Source organism: Podarcis raffonei, chromosome 14 (assembly GCF_027172205.1).
Source record: "Podarcis raffonei isolate rPodRaf1 chromosome 14, rPodRaf1.pri, whole genome shotgun sequence".
Taxonomy (NCBI): domain Eukaryota; kingdom Metazoa; phylum Chordata; class Lepidosauria; order Squamata; family Lacertidae; genus Podarcis; species Podarcis raffonei.
The window spans coordinates 14,538,879-14,560,246 of NC_070615.1; the positions used below are offsets into that span (position 1 = coordinate 14,538,879).

At 42.8% G+C, this 21,368-nt stretch overlaps 3 protein-coding genes across 8 annotated transcripts in view; 2 read left to right on the forward strand and 1 right to left on the reverse strand.

Moving 5' to 3' along the window:
* Positions 1-6,902, forward strand: part of TRPM7 (transient receptor potential cation channel subfamily M member 7) — a 77,215-nt gene extending 70,313 nt beyond the window's left edge. For all 4 annotated transcript variants that reach the window (XM_053365101.1, XM_053365100.1, XM_053365103.1 and 1 more), the window contains 5 exons: positions 754-836; positions 965-1,170; positions 2,789-2,840; positions 3,325-3,431; positions 4,979-6,902. In XM_053365101.1, coding sequence (XP_053221076.1) covers positions 754-836; positions 965-1,170; positions 2,789-2,840; positions 3,325-3,431; positions 4,979-5,109 — 579 coding nt within the window. In that variant the 3' untranslated portion in view covers positions 5,110-6,902. The remainder of the gene's footprint in view (positions 1-753; positions 837-964; positions 1,171-2,788; positions 2,841-3,324; positions 3,432-4,978) is intronic.
* A 2,988-nt stretch (positions 6,903-9,890) lies between these two features.
* Positions 9,891-19,993, forward strand: USP50 (ubiquitin specific peptidase 50). The gene is made up of 7 exons (XM_053365139.1): positions 9,891-10,155; positions 12,833-13,033; positions 14,996-15,191; positions 16,900-17,106; positions 18,710-18,852; positions 19,014-19,146; positions 19,519-19,993. The coding sequence occupies exons 1-7, from the start codon at positions 10,103-10,105 to the stop codon at positions 19,708-19,710; spliced, it is 1,125 nt and encodes a 374-aa protein (XP_053221114.1). The 5' UTR covers positions 9,891-10,102; the 3' UTR covers positions 19,711-19,993.
* USP8 (ubiquitin specific peptidase 8) overlaps positions 19,988-21,368 on the reverse strand; it is a 35,266-nt gene continuing 33,885 nt past the window's right edge. For all 3 annotated transcript variants that reach the window (XM_053365107.1, XM_053365106.1, XM_053365104.1), the window contains one exon: positions 19,988-21,203. In XM_053365107.1, coding sequence (XP_053221082.1) covers positions 21,018-21,203 — 186 coding nt within the window. In that variant the 3' untranslated portion in view covers positions 19,988-21,017. The remainder of the gene's footprint in view (positions 21,204-21,368) is intronic.

The window sequence follows — 21,368 nt, forward strand, 5'->3', positions numbered from 1 at the left end:
TCTAACGCATTCCTGCATATGGCCTTCACTGTCCAAAGGTTGCTGTCCAAAGATTTTCTGCTCACTCCAACAGCTTTGTCCTTTATCCCAGTCTGCCCCTTATACATGGGGCTGCATCCCAGAATACTTCCATGATACCACCTCTCTTACTTCTTTCAAAACCCTCCTCCAAATTCACATTTTTCTGTTACGTCTTTGACACTGTCCCTAGTCTCTATATCGCTATGTCACTAAGCCTAACTATGAGTAATTGCAAAAATTAGATTTGCTTCACTGTTTTCTCTGCTTCTGTTTGCCTCCCTCTTTCTCCTTTGTGTTGATTTCTAAATTGTAAGGGACCTGTGCTCTCATTCTTTGAAAAGCACTGTGTACTTTCATCGTACTGTATAAAACAATAATGGACCACAAAGGTAGGAATTTTCTGCCTATTGTCTTCACTACTTCATATGAATATAACAACACAAAAATGTATCGTATTTTTCCGTATATAAGACTAGGTTTCCCCCCTTAAAAATCATGTCAAAAATTTGAGGGGGTGGGTGTCTTATACACGGATAGTAAAATACACAATTTCTTTCTTAAATTGGAGTCCCTCAAAATAGGGGGCGTCTTATACATGGGGGTGTCTTACAGACTGAAAAATACGGAAATTAGAAGAAAAAAATTGTAATACAGTTCCTTGTGTTTCTTCTCCATGCTACAGGTTTATCTTGAGTAAAGTCTTTGGTGTGTGTGTGTTTTTTAAATCTATAGGAAATTCAGCAACAGAGGGCTGCTCAGAAACTCACGTTTGCATTCAATCAGATGAAGCCAAAATCTATTCCCTATTCTCCAAGGTAGGCATTATTACATCTTCAAACGTAACGTGAAATAATGGAACGAAAAGGAATTTCCACACCAGAGTGCGAGGCTAATGAATCAGTTGTTCACACAGTGCTCTCATTCCTATGTGTTTTCTTACAAGGTTCTTGGAAGCATTCCTCTTATATTGTCACTCAGCTGGCCAGTGGTTTGCAATTGAGGAGTGCATGACAGGAGAATTCAGAAAGTACAACAACAACAATGGAGATGAAATAATTCCAACCAACATGCTAGAAGAGGTCATGCTAGCGTTCAGCCACTGGACATATGAATATACTCGAGGAGAGCTGTTGGTCCTTGACCTGCAAGGTAAATGGGTGTGTGTGTGGATGTCACACAGAGGTGTATGCTGTAGTAATTGCACCGGAAGCTTGTGTTGGGATACTGCCAGGGAGACAAAGTCCATCATAGCCCCCAAGCCGGCTGCCGGACGATCCATCGACCTCCCGTAGACAGGCAGTATCAGCAAATAGCGACACAAAGCCTCAGAAATAGATTGCCACATTCTTAGGCTGGTGCACACTCTATCAGCAGAATTCACACAGCGAAAGATGCACAGCAGGAGAGCATATCTACAGTTTTTTCAGCGTTGGTCAGAACAAAGAAAAACATGACCGCCTGCATCGGCGTTCAGGCAAGAAGGAAGGAAACGAAAGCAACTGAAAACATAAACATCCTGTGAACAGGAAATACACAGACTCTGTGACTCACAAAGCCTGCTCCCTTTTAAGGTGGAACGGAAATATCCTAACAGCTTGTGACTTGCACAATATGGATTGTCATCAAATTTAATTGTTGCCACAAGAAAAGACATTCATAATTGCATGTCTCTCTTCAATCTCCCGTAACCAACTCCACTTACCATTTTCTCCCCTGCATTTAGAATACCTTCTTCTTGGGGTGGGGCTGGGGATTCTGCAAACAGTATGATGATGATGATGATGATATATTATTCATTTACTCACTCACTCACTTTTCATCCTAAGGCCCCAGGATAGGTTACAGCACTTTAAAATACAACATTAAAAGCAGATTAAAACAAATTACAATCACAGAAGTAGGATGAGTACTAAAACCACACATCTCAGATGTAAAAGGCCGGGGTAAAGAGGTATGTCTTCAGTATTCACCAAAAACTGTACTGTGAAGGTACAGACATAGCTCTGTAGGGAGGGACTTAGGGACTGCCACAAAGAATGCCATCTCCTGGATCACACCCCCCCGACGGTCACCTGTGCTGTTTTTAAGATGCAAGAGGGTCTGTTGGGATGGATGCAGTCTTTCAGATACAGGCATCCCCCCACTTAACGCACAATCGATTTGCATGTGACTGTGTATACATGCAGCGTTTGGAAATAGGTAGATAGATAGATAGATAGATAGATAGATAGATAGATAGATTGATTCAGACCAGGAAATGTTGGGAGAGAGGTGGCAAGTCCTTGTGACTCGTGAGGAAACCCTTCCCGGAGCCTGAAGATGACTTCAGTGAGGGAGGAGGAAGCCCCCAAAAGACTAGAGGTTCAGCGATGCTTTGTTTAGGCTGCTCAGCCTCCCCGCCTAACAGCTGATGCATGCAATCGCGCAGCAGCAGCAGCAGCAGCAGCAGTAGCTGCGTTTCTACACATCCTCCAGCCATCCCCAGAACTTTAACTCTAGTTAAAGAGAAAGTTGTCTGGAGAGAGAGCTGGACAGCAGGGGAAAATGGCTTTTTAGAGGGTGCTCCCCACTTACACAATTTTTACTTATGGACGGGGGGCAGGGCGCAAAATGTAACCCGCACATAAGTAGGGGGGCATCTGTATTTCAGCTGCTCAAATTGTTCATCTGCTATAATTTCTCTTTTTATGTTAAAATTACTCTTGTTCTACTTGTTCTACTTGCGTTACTTGCACTACTTAGCTAACTTCCTTTGCTTCTTGTGAAGGTGTTGGAGAAAATTTGACAGATCCTTCTGTGATAAAAGCTGAAGAAAAAAGGTAAGCAGTAGAAAATTGCTTTTTCTTATGGCATTGGCGCAGGAAGGAGGGGGGCCACATGTGGCAAGATTGGAGGGCTGCCCTTCTGCTTTAGGTGTACCAATTAACCCAAGGACAGATTTATGATGAAACTTTAAGTTGGCTTACTGCTGTGATTTTTAAGGACACCATCAGCAGCAAACTTTCTGCTAGGAATTGCCAGTGTGATACTATGGGAGAGCATTCCTATCTTACCTGCATAATTTCTTTCCCATCACCGACACAAAGGATTGTATTCAGTGTTAGTCCTATTCAGAATAGAACCATTGAAATGAATGAACCTAAGGTTTGCCAATGTTCACCAATGTCAGTGGATCTACTATGAGTAGGACCAACAATGGATACAACCCAAAACCTCCCCCGTATCTAGCCAGGGGGTGAAGACCACCAAAATAAAAATCATGTTTGGCTGTAGGTATTTTTTAATGTGTGCTTTCTTTTAAAGGTCAAGCGATATGGTATTTGGTCCTGCAAATCTGGGAGAAGATGCCATCAAAAATTTCAGAGCTAAGCACCACTGCAACTCATGCTGCAGGAAACTTAAGCTTCCAGGTAAATAGCAGCCCCCGATTTATGAAAGAGAACTTCTCTCTTGTAGCTTCTACCTATGATAAATTGAATTTTACATTGTTATGGGGGTAAGGCATTCTCTCCACATAAAATGGATGAATTGCTGGAACCAAGCTGAGCTTCGCTGATCAGTTGGACTTGGCTTGCTCTTGAAACCTCATGAGGAAACACTTATTTTTCTCTCCCAAAAGAAAATCTGCCCCTAATTCTAATTCTTTCACCTTTTCAGTGGGCCTGAACTCAATACCTGTAACAAATGCCCTAAATATATTCTTGCAAGGAAGAGAAAAGATGGCTTTATTTACATTTTTTTGGGGGGGGAACCCCTTCTGCCCTGTCAGCTAGAAGCCTCTGTATGCATCTCAGTGGCTTTTATTAATTCTGTGAATGATCAATCCCACGGACCCAATTTCCTTTCCATGGATCTGATGAGCCCTACAAAATTGTGGTAGGTAGTCAGGCACAAATTATCCTGAAATTACCAACCTAGGCCTAAAGTCACTTGATAGATTGAGATCATATGCAAGTTGTGCCACACCACAGGCCGTGGTGCAGGCTGAACCAGTGCAGAGCAATTTATAATTCAAATATTTATTTTCTTGAAAAAGTTTTGGTACTTGGCAAAGTGACTAATACGGGTCTTTTGAAGAAAGAGAGGAACAAACCACACACCAGCGAGGGCTTCTTTTCTGCCACTACATTATTATTATTATTATACATATTTATTAAGAGGGGTTCCTTGGAAGTGTCTTTACAAAGGGACCGTTCTTCTCCCCGTTTTCTTTCAACAATGCTGAAGCCTATACACTCTGCTAGAGCAAAATTTCCCCAACCTGGTGCCCTCCTGTTACATTGGGCTGCAGTTCTCATCAGTCCCAACCAGCGTATCTGTGTTGCCCAGGTCTGATGGGAACTGGAGTCTAAAACATTTGGAGAACACCAGATTGGGAAAGCTGCTGTAGACACTTGACCTTCTCTACAGCCTGGATAGCTCAGCTGGTCAGAGATGGTGTTGATAATGCCAAAGTTGCAGCTTTGATGCCTGTATGGGACAGCTGCAAATTCCTGCATTGCAGAGGGATGGACTAGATGATGAATATAACAACACAAAAATGTCCCTTCCAACTTTACAGTTCTATGATTGTGCCTGTTGGGAAATCTGACTGTGGCCCAGCCAGGCACAAGATGCCCAGCATCATAAGGGCAAGTCTGTCTGTGAGACACCCTACCTGCACATCCTTTGATATCAGACACCTTGCCTCTACCACCCAATAATGCCCACTGGACAACTGTGGGCCAGTCTTCAAAGCTCAGAGTTCTGCACTGGGAAGAACCTGAAGGCCTACCTTGCCTGCATAGCTCTGGCAGGACATTAATTCGCCTTCTCTCCTTATTTTAGAGAGGAGCTCTAATTTGAATCAGAAGTAAGGCTGCTAATTTGCATATTCTCTCTCCCTCTCCCTCTCCCTCTCCCCCTCTTCAACCCAACTGTATCTGTGGGATTTTGGGTGGTTGTTGTTTCCTCGTAGACTTGAAGAGAAACGACTACACACCCGATAAAATCCTACTGCCTCAAGATGATTCTCCAGAACTGACCATTCGGCCTGGGAGCTGCACCAAAGAATCGGACTCTGCCAGTTCCAGTCACCTCATGCTGTAAAGATACGCACAGCTCTCTGGCTCTAACCAAACCCTCGCAGAAGTCACGGGGTTCGTTTGCCCTTCATCAAAACAAAGGCAGCATGGAAAAGGACCAAACTGTTTTGATGGCTCTGGTACAGTTAACTGTCCACCATTGAGTGGCCTAGCATAATGTGGGAATCACCTCTGAAGGAGTAGCTGGCAGCTGCTGTTCTTTTTTTTTTAAAAAAAAAGGTTGAATGAAATTAAGTATTTATGAAATAGCTTTTTAAAGAGGCGTTTTAGCAGAAGGATAACTTAACATTTTACCTTGGTCCATGAGAGGGGGCCTTTCCTCCCCTTCATCCTGTAGTGCAATATGCCCTTGACCAAATGATGTTTTTTCTTTTTGTGCTGATGGTTTTTAAGGCAGATGGTTTGGGGGCTTTGTGGCAGCTGGTTTCTGTCATCTGGCTAGAGAAACGGGAGGGAGCACCCCCCCACACCTTCCCACAGACACCGAAGGATTCTTTGGACACTTCTCAGGGTGTCTCAGATAATTGCTCTCTCTGCTCAGGGCCATGTGTGTTTTATGTGGCTCAATGGAACGAGGCTGCTCCTAAGGATCTGTCCATATTTAGTTAACGCCAGTAAGCTGAGCTGCAGGGAGCGGAAACGCCTGGTTCCAAGCAAGAAGTGATGGCTTGTCTCCTGCATCAGGATTCATCCTCAAGTGTGGAGCCAGTTCTCTCGGGATGGGTGGGATGGATTGCGCATAGTGAAATCCCTCCCCCTCCTGTGTCGTTGGTTTGTTTTTTTTTTAACGATACATTTCAGTTTTATCTAATCACTGTCCAATAGTAGTAAAGTCGCAAGACAAGTCTGATCACATTTGTATAACAGAACAAAACAGCTGGTTTTGGGTAAGACGCTGCCTTGTAAAATGAGCAGGTGCGTTAGGGAAGTTGCTATTACTTGTTACATATAATGGCCGCTTCAGAAGTGTTGCCTTCCAAAGATCTCCTAAAACCAGTAAAAGAAAGCTGAATGTATGTGTCAACCTTTGGGGGCCTCTTCCGATGTTATCACAGCAGTGTTGGAGCTGCCGCAAGTCTGGTACCTTCTCACGCCATTTGGGTAACTCTGGAAGCCCTGGGCCATGGGGCAAGAGTCCTGGTTGGGGCTGCTCGTCTTGCCAGCGCTGCCTCGGTTTCCGGCGGGAGCAACGCGGGCGTAGAAGTGAGCTGCAGCGTGGACTTGTCCCCTGGGACCAGCGCTTTCCAACCTCAGCTTTTGCGGTGCTGTAAGGACCAGGCCTGTTGTGGGCTCCACACCACCGCAGGGACGCAAGTAGCAGCCCCTTAGTTGTATTTAATATTGTGTGAAGACACCTTTTAATGTAATATTATATATGGTACTTATTTAAAAGAAAAGGAACTAGGATGAATTTACATTATGTAATGTGTGGGAGATTGCAATGCAAACTTTATGCCAATAAAATGTCATTTTCCTGTCCCAAATTTGTTGAATATTCAACAAGAAGAACCTGTTGTCCAACTGAATTTTCATGCTGCAACTTTTGTTTGTTTGTTACATAGGTACTAATTGTAAATTTTAATTGAACGGCATCATAACGCCCAGTAATTATTCTTTTTTAAAATTCTGTAGTGTATCTTATAGATACAGACATTAAGGCACGAACACAATAGCTGTTTAAATGGTGGTTTATGTTGCTGGGGGAGGAAAGGTATAGCGTATTAAAGATAAAAAACTGTATACATTTTGTATATCAATAAATCTTTAAACAATCCCAAATAAATTTATTCTTGTTTAGACTGGTGAGCTTCTACCTTTATTTGATTTGATTGATCTGGGGAGGGAGGTTCAGAGAGAGGGAAGGAACAGGTAAGAATTAATCTGTTGATTTGAGAATAATTTAGACTGCAAGAATGGCCCACCAATAGAAGTATATTTTAGCAAGTAATGTGACTAGCCAGCTGGGGCTACTTTGAGAATCAGGTGGAGGTCAGTGTCTACTGTGTAACTTTTCTTAGACAGCAAAATGACTTGGGTTAGCCTCGCAGATGTACCAGAAGCTCAACCTATCTTCCGGGCTTCCGAAGCATTGAACTATAAACAAGCTGGAATGTGTGCAGAGGAGGGCAACCAAGATGATCAAGGATCTGGAAACCAAGCCGTATGATGAATTGTTGAAGGAATTTGGTATGTTTAGCCTGGGAAAGTGGAGACTGAGAGGAGATAGGATCGCTATCTTCAAATATCTCAAGGGCTGTCACATGAAAGAGGGAACAAGCTTATTTTCTCCTGCTCTGGAGGGTGGGGCTCAAACCAATGGATTCAAGTTACAAGAAAGGAGATTCTGAAACATCAGGAAGAACGTTCTGACAGTAAGAGCTGTTTGACAGTGGAACGGTTTCCCTCGGGAGGTTGTGGACTCTCCTTCCTTGGAGGTTTATAAGCAGAGGTTGGATGGCCACCTGTCATGGATGCTTTAACTGAGATTCCTGCATTGCAGGGGGTTGGGACTTGGTGAGCCTCGGGGTCCCAACTACGTTTCTATGATAATGTAACCAATACTCTACCAAAATAATCTTCTCTTCGAAGCACCTTCAGTGCACTCTGGAATTTATGACCTGGGAGGAGACCTTGCCAGATATTGGTGCTGTTCTTTTTCTCGATCATTTATTATTGTGATTCTTTTAACTTTCTTTCATGGACTTCTTTTCAAAGACACAATATCTTTCTGCCTATATTTTTGTCATCTCCTGTGTTCTTGGGCTTAGCCAACTGCTTGATCTGCAGCGGAGCTTAATCCTAAATGAGCATATGGTTGCAATTCCATTCACAACTACTATGGTTTAGCCAAAGAAGACTATGCCTACAGAAAAGATAGAAAGGATATGGCGTAGATGTCATTTTGTTTTATTGTAATTTTGATGGAAGTACACCAGTTCTACATTCCCATAAATGTTATCTCAGCCTATTCTTTTCTTGCTTTTCCTCCCCGTTTCAATTTTTAAAGAGACCCCTCCCTTTTGAGCATCAAAACTCTGGATCTCCTCAACTGTAATACTTCTGTTTCTCTATTGCAGGCTTCCTCAACCTCGGCCCTCTAGATGTTTTGAGACTACAATTCCCATCATCCCTGACCACTGGTCCTGCTAGCTAGGGATTATGGGAGTTGTAGGCCAAAAACATCTGGAGGACCGAGGTTGAGGAAGTCTGCTCTGTTGTCAGTTTTCCATTCCAGATTAGTTTCTCTTCCAGCATATAATAAAGAAAGAGGTAAACGTTTAAACCAGTGAGGGGTCCTAGTTTGCAGCTCCTCACCCCGATTTTGGACTCCCAACTTCCATCAACATCTGCCAACATAGCCAATGGCCAGGAGTGATTTGTAGTATTCAGTCAAGCAACAAAGCAGACAGACTGAGCTTGGGTGTGACAAATTTCACCAGATGATTTAGAGTTTTCAACTTTAAACCGGTTCTTGTCCTTGTGTCTTCCTTGAACACCTGCAAATATTACCTATTGGATCTCTTTGTAGGGTGGGAATAATGAGTTCACGGGTATATAGTTTTTGTTTGCCTGTTTTTAACCTGCTCCTCTGCCTTTGACAGCCTTCAGATTTGCTCCAGCTGATCTCCATACTGCACCTGATAATTGTTGATCAATCTGCTCTTAAAGGCACAGGAAAAAGGTAGGCTGTTAATAGTCTGGTCAGTTGGAAAAACCTGTTTCTGCTCATCAAGGAACTTGGGAGAGTGGCTTGCAGGTATCTCTTGAGGTCTGTTAGATGCCTGCATTCCTGCATAAAAGTGAATTCAAGGAAGAAATAACTGTCTAGGAAGAGAGCTTACACCAAGCCAGGAATCTAGACCAGGGTGGATATAATTTCAATCAAATCGATTTAAATCACTAGTAAGTAAGACTTGATTTCAATCAATTTTTTAACAGAAAGACTCAGTCTTGCTGGTATAATCTTAATATTTACAACCAGATGCAGATTTCATTTTTGGAATAATAAATTTTCAGAGTAGTTTTTACAGTTATATTAAAAATTACTGATTTGGTTATACTGTTAGAAATACATAGATAATTATGAAATTATTGTGAGGTTTAATAAGTTAACTGTTTATACTTGGAGGATGTTTCTGCTGCACTTTATTAGAAGTAGAGAAACAATAATTTCCTTAATAACAATTTAAACAATTTATTTAACTAAAACAACAACATTATAGCACATGTATCCATGCTTGTTAACTGGTGTGGTTAAACATTAAAAGAATAAGAAGCTTAGACTGAATTTTAGCACACATGAAAAACTTAAAAACAATTCCTTATTTCCTGTTGGATAGCCTTTGGACTATAATGTAACTTAAATAGAAAACTATCTTTAGAAAGATTCTTCCTCCAAATGCATTTTATTTTAAAAATCCAATTTAAATAAAAAAATGATTTAAATTTTAAAAATCTGATGTTTTTATTATTATTTTTTAAAAATCATTGATTTTTATCCACCCTGAGCTAAACCCAACTTGGCTATGGGAGAGGTTGGCTGTGGTCCTGTACTGTCAAACCTGAGCATCATGAGGAATTAGAAGGATCTCACAACCCCAAACAACTTCATTAATAAAATCTGTTGCCCAGGCATCCTGCAGGAGCTGACTCATCCTTGGAAGGCAACTGACTAGAGTCCTCTCTGAAGAAGTTGATGGTTCTAGAACCGCTTGGCCCTTCTATCTTGTTAGGAAAGTCCCCAACACCATCCCCTAGCAACAAGGGAGCGTGCATTTATGATGCTGGAAGAATCCGTTTTGGAACACTGGGGAGCAGTGCAAAGAGTCATCAGGATAAGCCCATGTATTTTGGGTCCTCTGAACAGGCGTAAGATGAAGCAAGGTGATTGCACAAGGAAGCAGACCATCCAAGTGTCAAAATGAAAAAGGGGTGGTGAAGGGGCCGCCAACCCAACTCCATTGAGAGCACCACTTGGTCTTCTTGCAAGCCTGCAAATGGCTTCTAGGTCAACAAAGATGCCTGACAACTTCAATATATACCATCTACTGTGAGTTTCTGTTTTATACAAACCAATTGCTAATTAATTACCATCTAGTGACTGGGGAGAAATCCCTGCATTTTCTCCGTTCCTTGGAGAACTGAGTGTTGCGACCAGCAAATAAGCATGAAGGCAGGAAAATTGTTTCCCTATTTCTTATCTAGAAAGTTTGCTTGGACATGAAATATTTACTCATGGTGCTGGAAAGACTCTAAAATTGACCTTTGGGATATGGACCAAGCCTATTTCCAACTAATTTCCCCACCCAGTGCTTTACTGGTTGAACAGTCCGTCAAAAATGAGCATCATCTGTGAAGATCATGTTCTTGTGTTTTGCTGGGCATATACTCAGGGATGTCCTGACAACTGACACCATTCCAGAGGGTGTACAATCTGACCAAACAGTTGTTGTTCTTTAGTCGTTTAGTCGTGTCCAACTCTTCGTGACCCCATGGACCAGAGCACGCCAGACACTCCTGTCTTCCACTGCCTCCTGCAGTTTGGTCAAACTCATGCTGGTAGCTTTGAGAACGCTATCCAACCATCTCGTCCTCTGCCGTCCCCTTCTCCTTGTGCCCTCCATCTTTCCCAACATCAGGTTCTTTTCCAGGGAGTCTTCTCTTCTCATGAAGTGGCCAAAGTATTGGAGCCTCAGCTTCAGGATCTGTCCTTCCAGTGGGCACTCAGGGCTGATTTCCTTCAGAATGGAGAGGTTTGATCTTCTTGCAGTCCATGGGACTCTCAAGCGTCTCCTCCAGCACCATAATTCAAATGGAGTGGCTTGCCGGTTCCTGCTCCAGGTGGATCACGTTTGGTCAAAACTCTCCACTATGACCTGTCCATCTTGGGTGCCCTGCATGGCATAGTTCATAGCTTCTCTGAGTTATTCAAGCCCCTTCGCCGTGGCAAGGTAGTGATCCATGAAGGGGGACCAAACAGTTACCAGGACTTAATTCTTGTGAAGAAAAACTCACTTGCTTTTAATGCTAAGGCAACCACAACATACATTTTAACTATTCATTGCTTCCACCAAAGAATCCTGGAAACTCTAGTTTAAGAGTCTTCTATCAATTCTCTTCCCCTTCAACTACAGTTCCCAGAATTCTGACTTTTATTAAAGTAGTATGAGTGCTTTAATTAAAGCTCAATTAAAGACATAATTGAGAGAATTAAGAGCCTCGGACGTGAGGTCTCCAGGCTGATAGTAGATGGACTGATGGACGTTTGTTGGGGATTGAAACCGGGAAAGGGAGGGTTGGAGTTTGGGAATCCAAAGGGTGTATAATCTAACTTGTTCTGTTTTTATTTTGTTTGGATATTTGTATGAAAATTGGGGAAATCGTGGAAGGGAATTTAGGCCGACTTTAGAAAAAGGTTTAAAGAATAAGAAATGATGTATAAATATGAAGTCTATAAGGCAAAATTGGTTTTTTTAAAAAAAGAACTAAATATAAAAAGGTTTAAAAATAGGGATAAGAACTTGTTGAACCAACAATCTGACCTGGAATACAAGAGGGAGAGGTGTGGAGAAGTCAGGGAAATATGTTATAGAAAATAAGGATTGTGAACTGTATGTGTTTTTAAACTTTTTCTGTTTTTTCTCTTTTTTGTTTTTTATTGTTCTATGGTGGAAAATCTTAATAAATATCATTAAAAAATAATAATAATAAAGATGTAATTGAGGACATAAGGAGTTAAAAGGAAGAAGGAAATGTCCCTGAGCAAGCGCAGAGTGCACTTATCTTACCCATGGGCTTGCCATTTGAGTCTTCACACGCAACTTACCTACCCTGCTCAGACATTTGTTTAGTCATTTAGTCGTGTCCGACTCTTCGTGAGCCCATGGACCAGAGCACGCCAGGCACTCCTGTCTTCCACTGCCTCCCGCAGTTTGGTCAAACTCATGTTGGTAGCTTCGAGAACACTGTCCAACCATCTCGTCCTCTGTCGTCCCCTTCTCCTTGTGCCCTCCATCTTTCCCAACATCAGGGTCTTTTCCAGGGAGTCTTCTCTTCTCATGAGGTGGCCAAAGTATTGGAGCCTCAGCTTCACGATCTGTCCTTCCAGTGAGCACTCAGGGCTGATTTCTTTCAGAATGGAGAGGTTTGATCTTCTTGCAGTCCATGGGACTCTCAAGAGTCTCCGCCAGCACCATAATTCAAAAGCATCAATGCTTCAGCGATCAGCCTTCTTTATGGTCCAGCTCTCGCTTCCATACATCACTACTGGGAAAACCATAGCTTTAACTATACGGACCTTTGTCGGCAAGGTGATGTCTCTGCTTTTTAAGATGCTGTCTAGGTTTGTCATTGCTTTTCTCCCAAGAAACTGGCATTTTTTAATTTCGTGGTTGCCGTCACCATCTGCAGTGATCATGGAGCCCAAGAAAGTAAAATCTCTCACTGCCTCCATTTCTTCCCCCATGTTTGCCAGGAGGTGATGGGACCAGTGGCCATGATCTTAGTTTTTTTGATGTTGAGCTTCAGACTATATTTTGCCCTCCAGCCTTTCGCATGATGAATTCTGCATGTAAGTTAAACAAATAGGGAGACAATATACAGCACAGAGACATGGTCGGGTATATATGGAAAGCAATGTTTGAATGCACTTGATAAATGTAAAGTCTTTGCTTTCGTCACAATGTGAACGAGGCTTGTTTGACTATAGTTTGGCTTTGGGAATACAGCAAGGGTGCCCTTCCCTTGGAGAGTTCGGACGAGGCAATGGACAGATCCGACGACGAGACAAACCCCCAATACCAAGGACTAACTGGTCTGCGGAACTTGGGCAACACCTGCTACATGAATGCTGTCATACAGTGCCTCTGCAGTGTTTCCCCGCTGGTGGAATATTTCCTCTCTGGAAGGTATACAGCATCGCTAAACAAGTAAGTTAAAATATGAATAAATTCCTGTGCCGCACAAATAACCCAGAGATGCTTTTTAAATAAAAGCACACATTCTACTCATGCAAAAACACGCTGATTCCCGGTCCATCCGCTTGGCGGATTGAGAAGGCGATTGGGCCAGATCCGGCCCTTAGTTTGCCTACCCATGTCCTAAGTCCTCACTGATATCCAGAGTGACACCACCCTTCCCTGTCCTATAGAGTTTATGTGCGAAGGTAACCATGCCCCAATGACTCCTCCCATTTCACCAGGTTTCTGTTATGCCTGCTAGATCTGCCCTCTCCTCCTAAGAACAAGCACCCCAGGTCACCTATTTTGACTCAGAAGCTTCTACTGTTCGTATAACATAAAATTGTAGAGTTTGAAGGGACCCCAAGGCTCACCAAGTCCCAACCCCCTGCAATGCAGAAATCTCAGCTAAAGCATCTATGACAGACGGCCATCCAACCTCTGCTTATAAACCTCCAAGGAAGGAGAGTCCACAACCTCCCAAGGGAGCCTCCCACCTTCAAACAGCTCTTCTTGATGTTTCATCAGAATCTCCTTTCTTGTAACTTGAATCCATTGGTTCGAGTCCCACCCTCCAGAGCAGGAGAAAGCAAGCTTGTTCCCTCCTTCATGTGACAGCCCTTGAGATATTTGTATGGGAATGTTTAGGGATGCAGGGGAGGTTATATTGTCTAAGATATCCTATCCCAACTTGTCTTTACAAGTTCAACAAAATCAGCAGAGTTAACATTCCCCTTTTTTTAAACATACACACAGCAGATAGCTTGCTCAGATTCGTTAGAGTCTCTGTAAATATTTCCTGGTATTTTCCCCGTTTAATCCCTCCTAAAATAAGACGCTACAGAGTCTTCTGTAAAGTATAAAATGTTGATTCACTAGTAATCATCTGTACACACAAAAGGTTCCCAGAAGGCAGACTAAAAAGGTTAGAACATAGTTTAAATGTGGTGACTATCTCCTAATGGGAGAAAGCCCCCCTTTTCTTCTCTTGGCCTTTAGCCAAGGCTGCATCTTAGTAGTGCTGTTGTTAAGATGGCATCAATAGAGGCAAGAGAGACAAGATGGTAGCCAGCCTGTGGTTCTGGTTCTTTCTACTTCAGGAGAGGCCACGCCCATCTCAAGTTACACATAGGAAGTTTCGTCTCAGTCCTGGAAAGCAGGAAGTTCTGGCTGGAGGACTGAGACAACCTTCATGTCTACTCTAGCAATGTTGTATTTGACTGCACCTGATTCTTACACCCCACAATTTGAAGATAGCTATCCTGTCTCCTCTCAGTCTCCTCTTTCCCAGGCTAAACATACCAAATTCCTTCAACCGTTCCTCAAAAGGCTTGGTTTCCAGACCCTTGATCATCTTGGTTCCCCTCCTCTGCTCACGTTTGTACGCATAGTGTGTCTCCTCCAAATGTGTTTGATACCTCTCTGAAGGCTCATCGATACTTCCATTTGCCCTGCCGCTTCCCTCAGGAAAAGCTCCAAGCACATACCCACAACTTTTGTCCAGCAGGCAGATAGTTGTACACATGACATTCTGCACTTGAGACTGTATCCTTGCTGATTTTCTACCTGCAAATCTCATTGTAGGTTATGTTTACTTTTAAGCTTGGGCTTCGATAGGTCAAAAAGGGGAGGGGCAGAGCAAAAGAAGGCTTTGCACAGCTTAAAAGCAATAATGAAAAAGACATTTCCCCAATCTAGCAAACAATAGACAGATGCTGATCATGGGGAGCTACTACCCAAAGGTAAAGGCTGCATAGATAGACTTCAAGCTTTACTCAGTGTAGTTGTACATGTTTTGCTAAGATGCTCTGAGCCGTTGGGTTGCCCACAGAATTCTAGGAGCCATTGGGGATTGTACCTTTTCCAGTGTTAACCATGATGGATGATTATCTTGTTCAAAATTATCCTGCCCTGCCCTGTTAATCTCTTAAGGGAGGATGGAGAGATAGCGACTGCTTTTGCTTATTTGATGAATGATATGTGGCTGGGGGACTTTGACTGCGTGTCCCCAGAGGTGTTCCGATTGGTCATTGGTGAGCGATACCCGGCTTTCATCAAGAAGACCCAGCAGGATGCCCAGGAGTTTCTGATTTATGTCTTGAATGAGCTGCATGAAGCTCTCAAGAAGGTGAGCCATGGAGTCGAATTCAATTAACCAGCCCCACTAGCACCGAAGCCTGTGCAAGGACTTCCACAAGCAGACTAGGGCTTTCCCCCTTTCCCTCCACCTGCACCCCTTAAAATCAGCTCTGGTGGGTCAGGAAAATCCCCAGAACATCACTTGGGGGAAAGGAGATTGTTCCACCTGGCAATGTGAAAAACTTGCACTGACAGAACGATTGCCAGAGTGCTATGTTGAATTCCTGTCTGTCTTTATAACTTTCCACTCTAGCTGTCCACTGAATTCTCATCTTTTGCAACACCTTGTGGCAATGAGTTCCAGTCAGATTAAGACGGTGGGAATAATATTTTTGATTTCAGCAGTTTGTCTTGTACTTCCTTTAGAGCTGGTTCACAAATGCTGCTTTGTGTGTGCTTGTCTGCAAATCGCCCCCTCCAATACCACCCTTTTCCGTGTAACAGCTATGAGACGCTAAATGCTCTTAGTCAAGTGTTACCTAAGCGTGTGTGAATGTTTCACTGGGTAAACTATGATCTGGGATGCTTTGGATGAGGTCTGAGGAGCCCTGAGCTTGTGCACTCCTTTCCCCCTCATGCACCACAATTTCCATATTTACTTTGAGTGTTTTTTGCAACCCAGAGTTTGCCTGTTTCCTCTGATCTAGATGAATATGATTATAAATCCACATTCAATCCTTGGCTTGCAAGCCTGGTTTGTTGACATAACAATTTTTCATTGCATTGCACTTTTAATTTGTATACAGGTGATTCTCAGCTTACGGTTGGGTTGCATTTTGGTGATAGTGTGTAAACCCAAAATTGTGTATAGTCAAAACACATTAGATTCAGTGGTGGGTGGGATTGCCAAAGTATTTTTTCTCCACCCCATTTTTAACATTTTTTTTGCCAAGTTAATAAAGCTGAATGCACATAACTTGCGAGTTAACCTGTACTGCCTATACACACAAGCTGAAGAAACAACAGAAATACAATGAAGATCACACATCTTATAACAATCTGATCCAATATAAGTCATAATAAAAAAAGACTTAAAATAAGGATCTACTATTCAATAAAGCAATAGTCAATAGTTAAGTTTATTTACGCCACATTTGCTCTTCACTCTCAACAATTACAAAATAAATAAATAAATAAATAATCAATTAAAAAGAGTAGCAAAGTCAAAATCTGTCAAGAGCCAGGAATTAAATGTTGGGAGGAAGCACCCCATAGCCTATGGCCACCCCACTCCTATGGCCTCCTTATGTAATGCCAAATAATTTCCTTCCCTTAAAGAGGAAAAACAATACAGGAATCTATACTCAACATTATTTTGTGATGCAGCCAGAAGCTTAGCAATAAATCATTCCGTTCCAGCTGAGACTTCAATGAGCAAATTTACAGTGGAGACTTTATGCATATAGGAAATGGTAGTGGAGACTGGAGGGAGTAATTACTGGCAGCCAAGCACTTGTTTTTAATGCATATGGGGATAAATGTAATTTTAAAATCTGAGCCATCATTAAAAAACCCCAAAATAAAGGAATCAAGGCCTCGCCCTGAGACTCTGATACAAAATCCAAACGGGATTGTTATGCTTTTAACGGCAATTTCTTGCTGTGACCGAGGATGATTTTGAAGAAGACTTTTAGTTACAATAGCGAGCGGGAGGGTGGAAATATCGTCTGTGACACGGCACATCTCTTCCCTTGCAGACAAGTAGGAGAAGAAACCAGGGGACCTCATCGTCTGCTTGGGAATCCAGGGGCTGCGTCGGCGAGTCCTCTATAATCACCCGGCTTTTTGAAGGACATCTCAGTTATGACATCATGTGTTTGGAATGCCAAACGACGACATACAAAAATGAGATCTTCACCGTATTATCTCTTCCCATTCCTTACGAAACTGAATGTTCGCTAGAGGTATTAGCTTCTCCCTGCTGAACAAAGCTGCCCCAGCTCAAGCCCAGCTTAAATTGTTGCTGCAATGTTGATTTTAACCCTCTTCAGGCAACTTGCCTGCAGGGCTGGAAACAGCCAACCTCCACCTGTCAGAATGCAAGCCCATCGGTCCATAGTGTAGAGAATCTATCTGCCTTGCAAGTAGGTCCCAGATTCAATCCCAGACATCTGCAGGTAGGGTTAAAATCCTGGAGAGATGCTGCTGGTTAGTGTAGACCAGGGTTTCCCATACTTGGGTCTTCAGCTGTTTGGGGACTACAACTCCTATCATCCCTAGCTAGCACGACCAGTGGTCAGGAATGGTGGGAATTGTAGTCCAAAAAAACAGTTGGAGACCCAAAGCTTGGGAAACTTTGGTGTAGACAATGTACCAATGGTCTGACTCAGTACAGTGGACGTTTGGGTTGCGAACGTGATCCGTACGGGAGGCACGTTCGCAACCCGCAGTGCCGCATCTGCACACGCACGGGTTGCGATTTGATGCTTCTGCGCATAGCGTGACTTAGCGCTTCTGCGCATGTGCAACCACCAAAACCTGGAAGTAACCAATTCCGGTACTTCCGGGTTTTGGTGTGTCCGTAACCCAAAAAAAAACGCAACCTGAAGCGTCTGTAACCCAAGGTATGACTGTATAAGGCAGTTTCCTATGTGTTCTTCCTATGCGTTCCTACATGGTAAACGGGAACATGACTATGGGTCATGCTCGTCCTGAGATGTTGATCGTAGGTAGAAGGTCTTTCTCACTGCAGTAATGGGTTGTAGTGTTAAATAGCTCTGCAGCTACACAAAGACAAATCTCTGGGTAGCTAACCTTCACAAGTTAGATACCGTATTTTTCGCTCTATAAGACACACCAGAACATAAGACGCACCCAGTTTTTGGAAGAGGAAAACAAGAAAAAAATATCCTGAATCTCAGAAGCCAGAACAGCAAGAGGGATCGCTGCACAGCGAAAGCAGCAATCCCTCTTGCTGTTCTGGCTTTCTGTGATAGCTGCGCAGCCTGCATTCGCTCCATAAGACGCACACACATTTCCCCTTACTTTTTAGGAGGGAAAAAGTGAGTCTTATAGAGCAAAAAATACGGTAATTTGTACGCCTCTCTTCAGCAAGAGTGACTTACAAACAATCCATTAACACAACAGTCCCTGCCTGCTGACCAGCAATCTGAAAAACATGATGCACAAGCGGAAAGGGACAGAGAGGGGACGGTGGGGGCGAAGCAAACTCAGGCACCAAATCTTAAATGGTAGATCTGATAACGACCAGGTGGCATAGGAACAGCTCAGGGCAAAGAGGTGCCTGATTGAGCTTGGCTTGTGATGCAAGTTGGTGGAAGGAACCCAGCTTCCCATCTCTCCTATTGAAGTAGCATGATGGAACGGCTGCTGCCAGGTGACAAAGCCTAATGGAGCTAGTCTTTCGGCAGAGCTGATGGAAGGATTCCTGCTTTTCAGCAATTACGGAGCAGTGTCTGCAGGTAAGTTAGTTATAGTGGTTTGACACGTTGACTAATAATTCCACCTCTTCCCCCTCCCAAAAATCCCCACTTTTTTGGGGCCCAGGAATGCCTCGAATGCTTCTTTCAGCAAGACATATTGACTTGGAACAACCAAATTAACTGCTCCTGCTGTGGGATAAAGACAGATGCCGCTGTGAGAGCCAGCATAGCGAAGGCGCCAAAAATAGTTATCTTCCATCTAAAGAGGTACCGTTCTTCTTATTTACAGCATCTCATGTGCTCTCCAGGTGGCTATGGTGCAGGCCACAAAGAAACGGTTGCTTAAGATGGGAAAGGGGGACTAATTTGCCAAGTAGATTGGGTAAACTATTTGAAAGTGATTTCTGATTATGATCATTTATTTTCAGGTTTGACTGTCAAGGCAGTTATAAGAAGAAACTGAAAACCGACATCTACTATCCGTTAAATAACCTGGATTTGTCCTCTTACATATATCCACTCTTTCGGAAAAACCCAAAATACAGCCTATTTGCTGTGGTGGTAAGTGACATAGAAGACTATTTATTCTAGTGCATATAAGTCTGTTGGTCCAACACACTCCTGAATCACATCAAAGCTGGTAAGAAAAGGTGAGAGGGATAGAAAGGCGATGACACTGTCTGGGAAACGGGGAACTTTGGGCTCTTCAAAACACATCTCACTCTCTAGTCTATGATCAGGGAGACTCAGGTCAAAATTGCCACTGGCTTGCTTGCTAAGTGACCATAGTCAGATTACAATTTCTCAATGTGCTGGTTGCAGGGGGAAAGGGGTGGGAGTCGTGAAACCATGGCTACCAGGCTTAGCTCCTTGGAACAAATGAACAAAATGCTCTTTTGGTTACCTTTTGATTTATTGCCATTATTGTTACAGAACCATTTTGGAGATCTGGATGGTGGTCACTACACTGCATACTGCAAACACCCTCCCACCCAAAGCTGGTACAACTTTGACGACTCTCAGATCAGCGAGATCCCGGACCCTTCTGTGCAAACGTCTGCAGCTTATCTGCTGTTTTACAGCAGTCAAACTTTCTCTGTGCCGGTAAAAAACCAAAATGGCTAGGAAACGCACTGGAAACCATCGCGTACATAGGATGCAGTGGTACTGTTAGCAAACGTTTCCTGACCCGGGCCGGCCAGGTTTCGAGTCATCCTTAAGGAAAAGGAACCACATTTCCTAATGCCTGCGTTCAGGCTGTAACGTGGTATTTAAAAATGGGATTGTGAACAGCTTCTCCCTTCAGCGAAAAGACAGGTGCCAGACACGAACTCATTTTCAGTAAGCTTTCGGAGAAAGCCACAAACCGCTAGATAAATAAAGTCTTCCTGGGCAGCCAGAGTCTAAAGGAGTGTTGTTTTTTTATTATTATTACAGAATCCAAGATGAAATATAATTTTAAATGGGTTATATACAAATGCATATATGTAGCGGACCTTTGAGACCCAGGGACACAGATCCACAAGCCTTAAAAGGGGGAACAGACACTCAAGACAAGTTATTAATAAGCTGGACCAATTATGACCCTGTCAAGAGGAGAACTAATGACAGCAGGCAGTGACTGCCTTCATCCACTCAAGGTGTACCCAGTAAGGCTCACGCAGGGCAACATTGCCTGCCCTCCCATCATAATACCACTCTTTGGGATTTAGATGGGATTATTTTCACAAGGAGTAAGGGAAAGCCGAAAATCCAAACTTGTCAAGTGTCCAAAACAGGCAAAGAAGTTCTTTAACAGGCCATTGTATTTTCAAATAATTGCTTCAATAAGTTATTAAAAAGGAAAATATCAATTCTGTAATATATACATTTTAGGGTGTGCAGATATCAATGCCATAGCTCAAACAAAAAAATACAGCTGTGCTCTTATCTGTAAGAATGAAGATATTCTAGACAAAACAAAAGCAACCCCTTTTCTGTTCTAGTGGTTCTCAAAGGACCACATACCTTTATTATATACATACTTTGCATGTGCAAGTCTGCAATCAATATGTACACATACATTCCTGTTTACATCATTCTAAGATATTCACAGTAGCTTAAGGTTAGTGTGAAAAGGCATAAATGTGGGAGACAAGATATTGTTGGGTTCAGGGGCATTTTAAACCCATATATTAATGACTTTTAAAAAGGGCTAAGCTAGATTTATCATTTTGGAGCATTACTAAAAATAAGTGGTTTCAAAACTAATTGTTCCATATTATTAAACGGCAGAGTTAACAATTTTTGGACTAAGCAATAGCACTAACAGACACCTCAGCTGAGAAACCGCTGCAAACATCTTCCTCAGCAACGGACCTTTTACTCATCACAGCTCAGCTCATTATAGGATGCATTTACAAAAAAGACACCAATATTCTTCAAATGTTTCTTTATGTGGCTATATCGGCGGTTCGCTGTTCAAAAGAAGTGTAAAGGAGGATATAAGCAGCTGAGGATTTCACAGAGGATGCAGAGATGTCCGAGACTTCATGATCATCAAACTTAAACCATCGCTGTTTGGCAGCATTTTTGCAGTAGGCTGTGTAATGTCCTCCATCCAGCCCTCCGTAATGATTCTAGAAAGAACAGGAATGAAATTAGGAGACCGCAAAATGTTATTTGGCCCGAATACTTTCCAGTACTCAAAAATCAAGGCATAAACTACTCCCAAGTGCAACCGAAAAGATAAAGCCTTCAAGGGGGAAATGTTAATAAACACCACTACAATGCACATGGTTGCT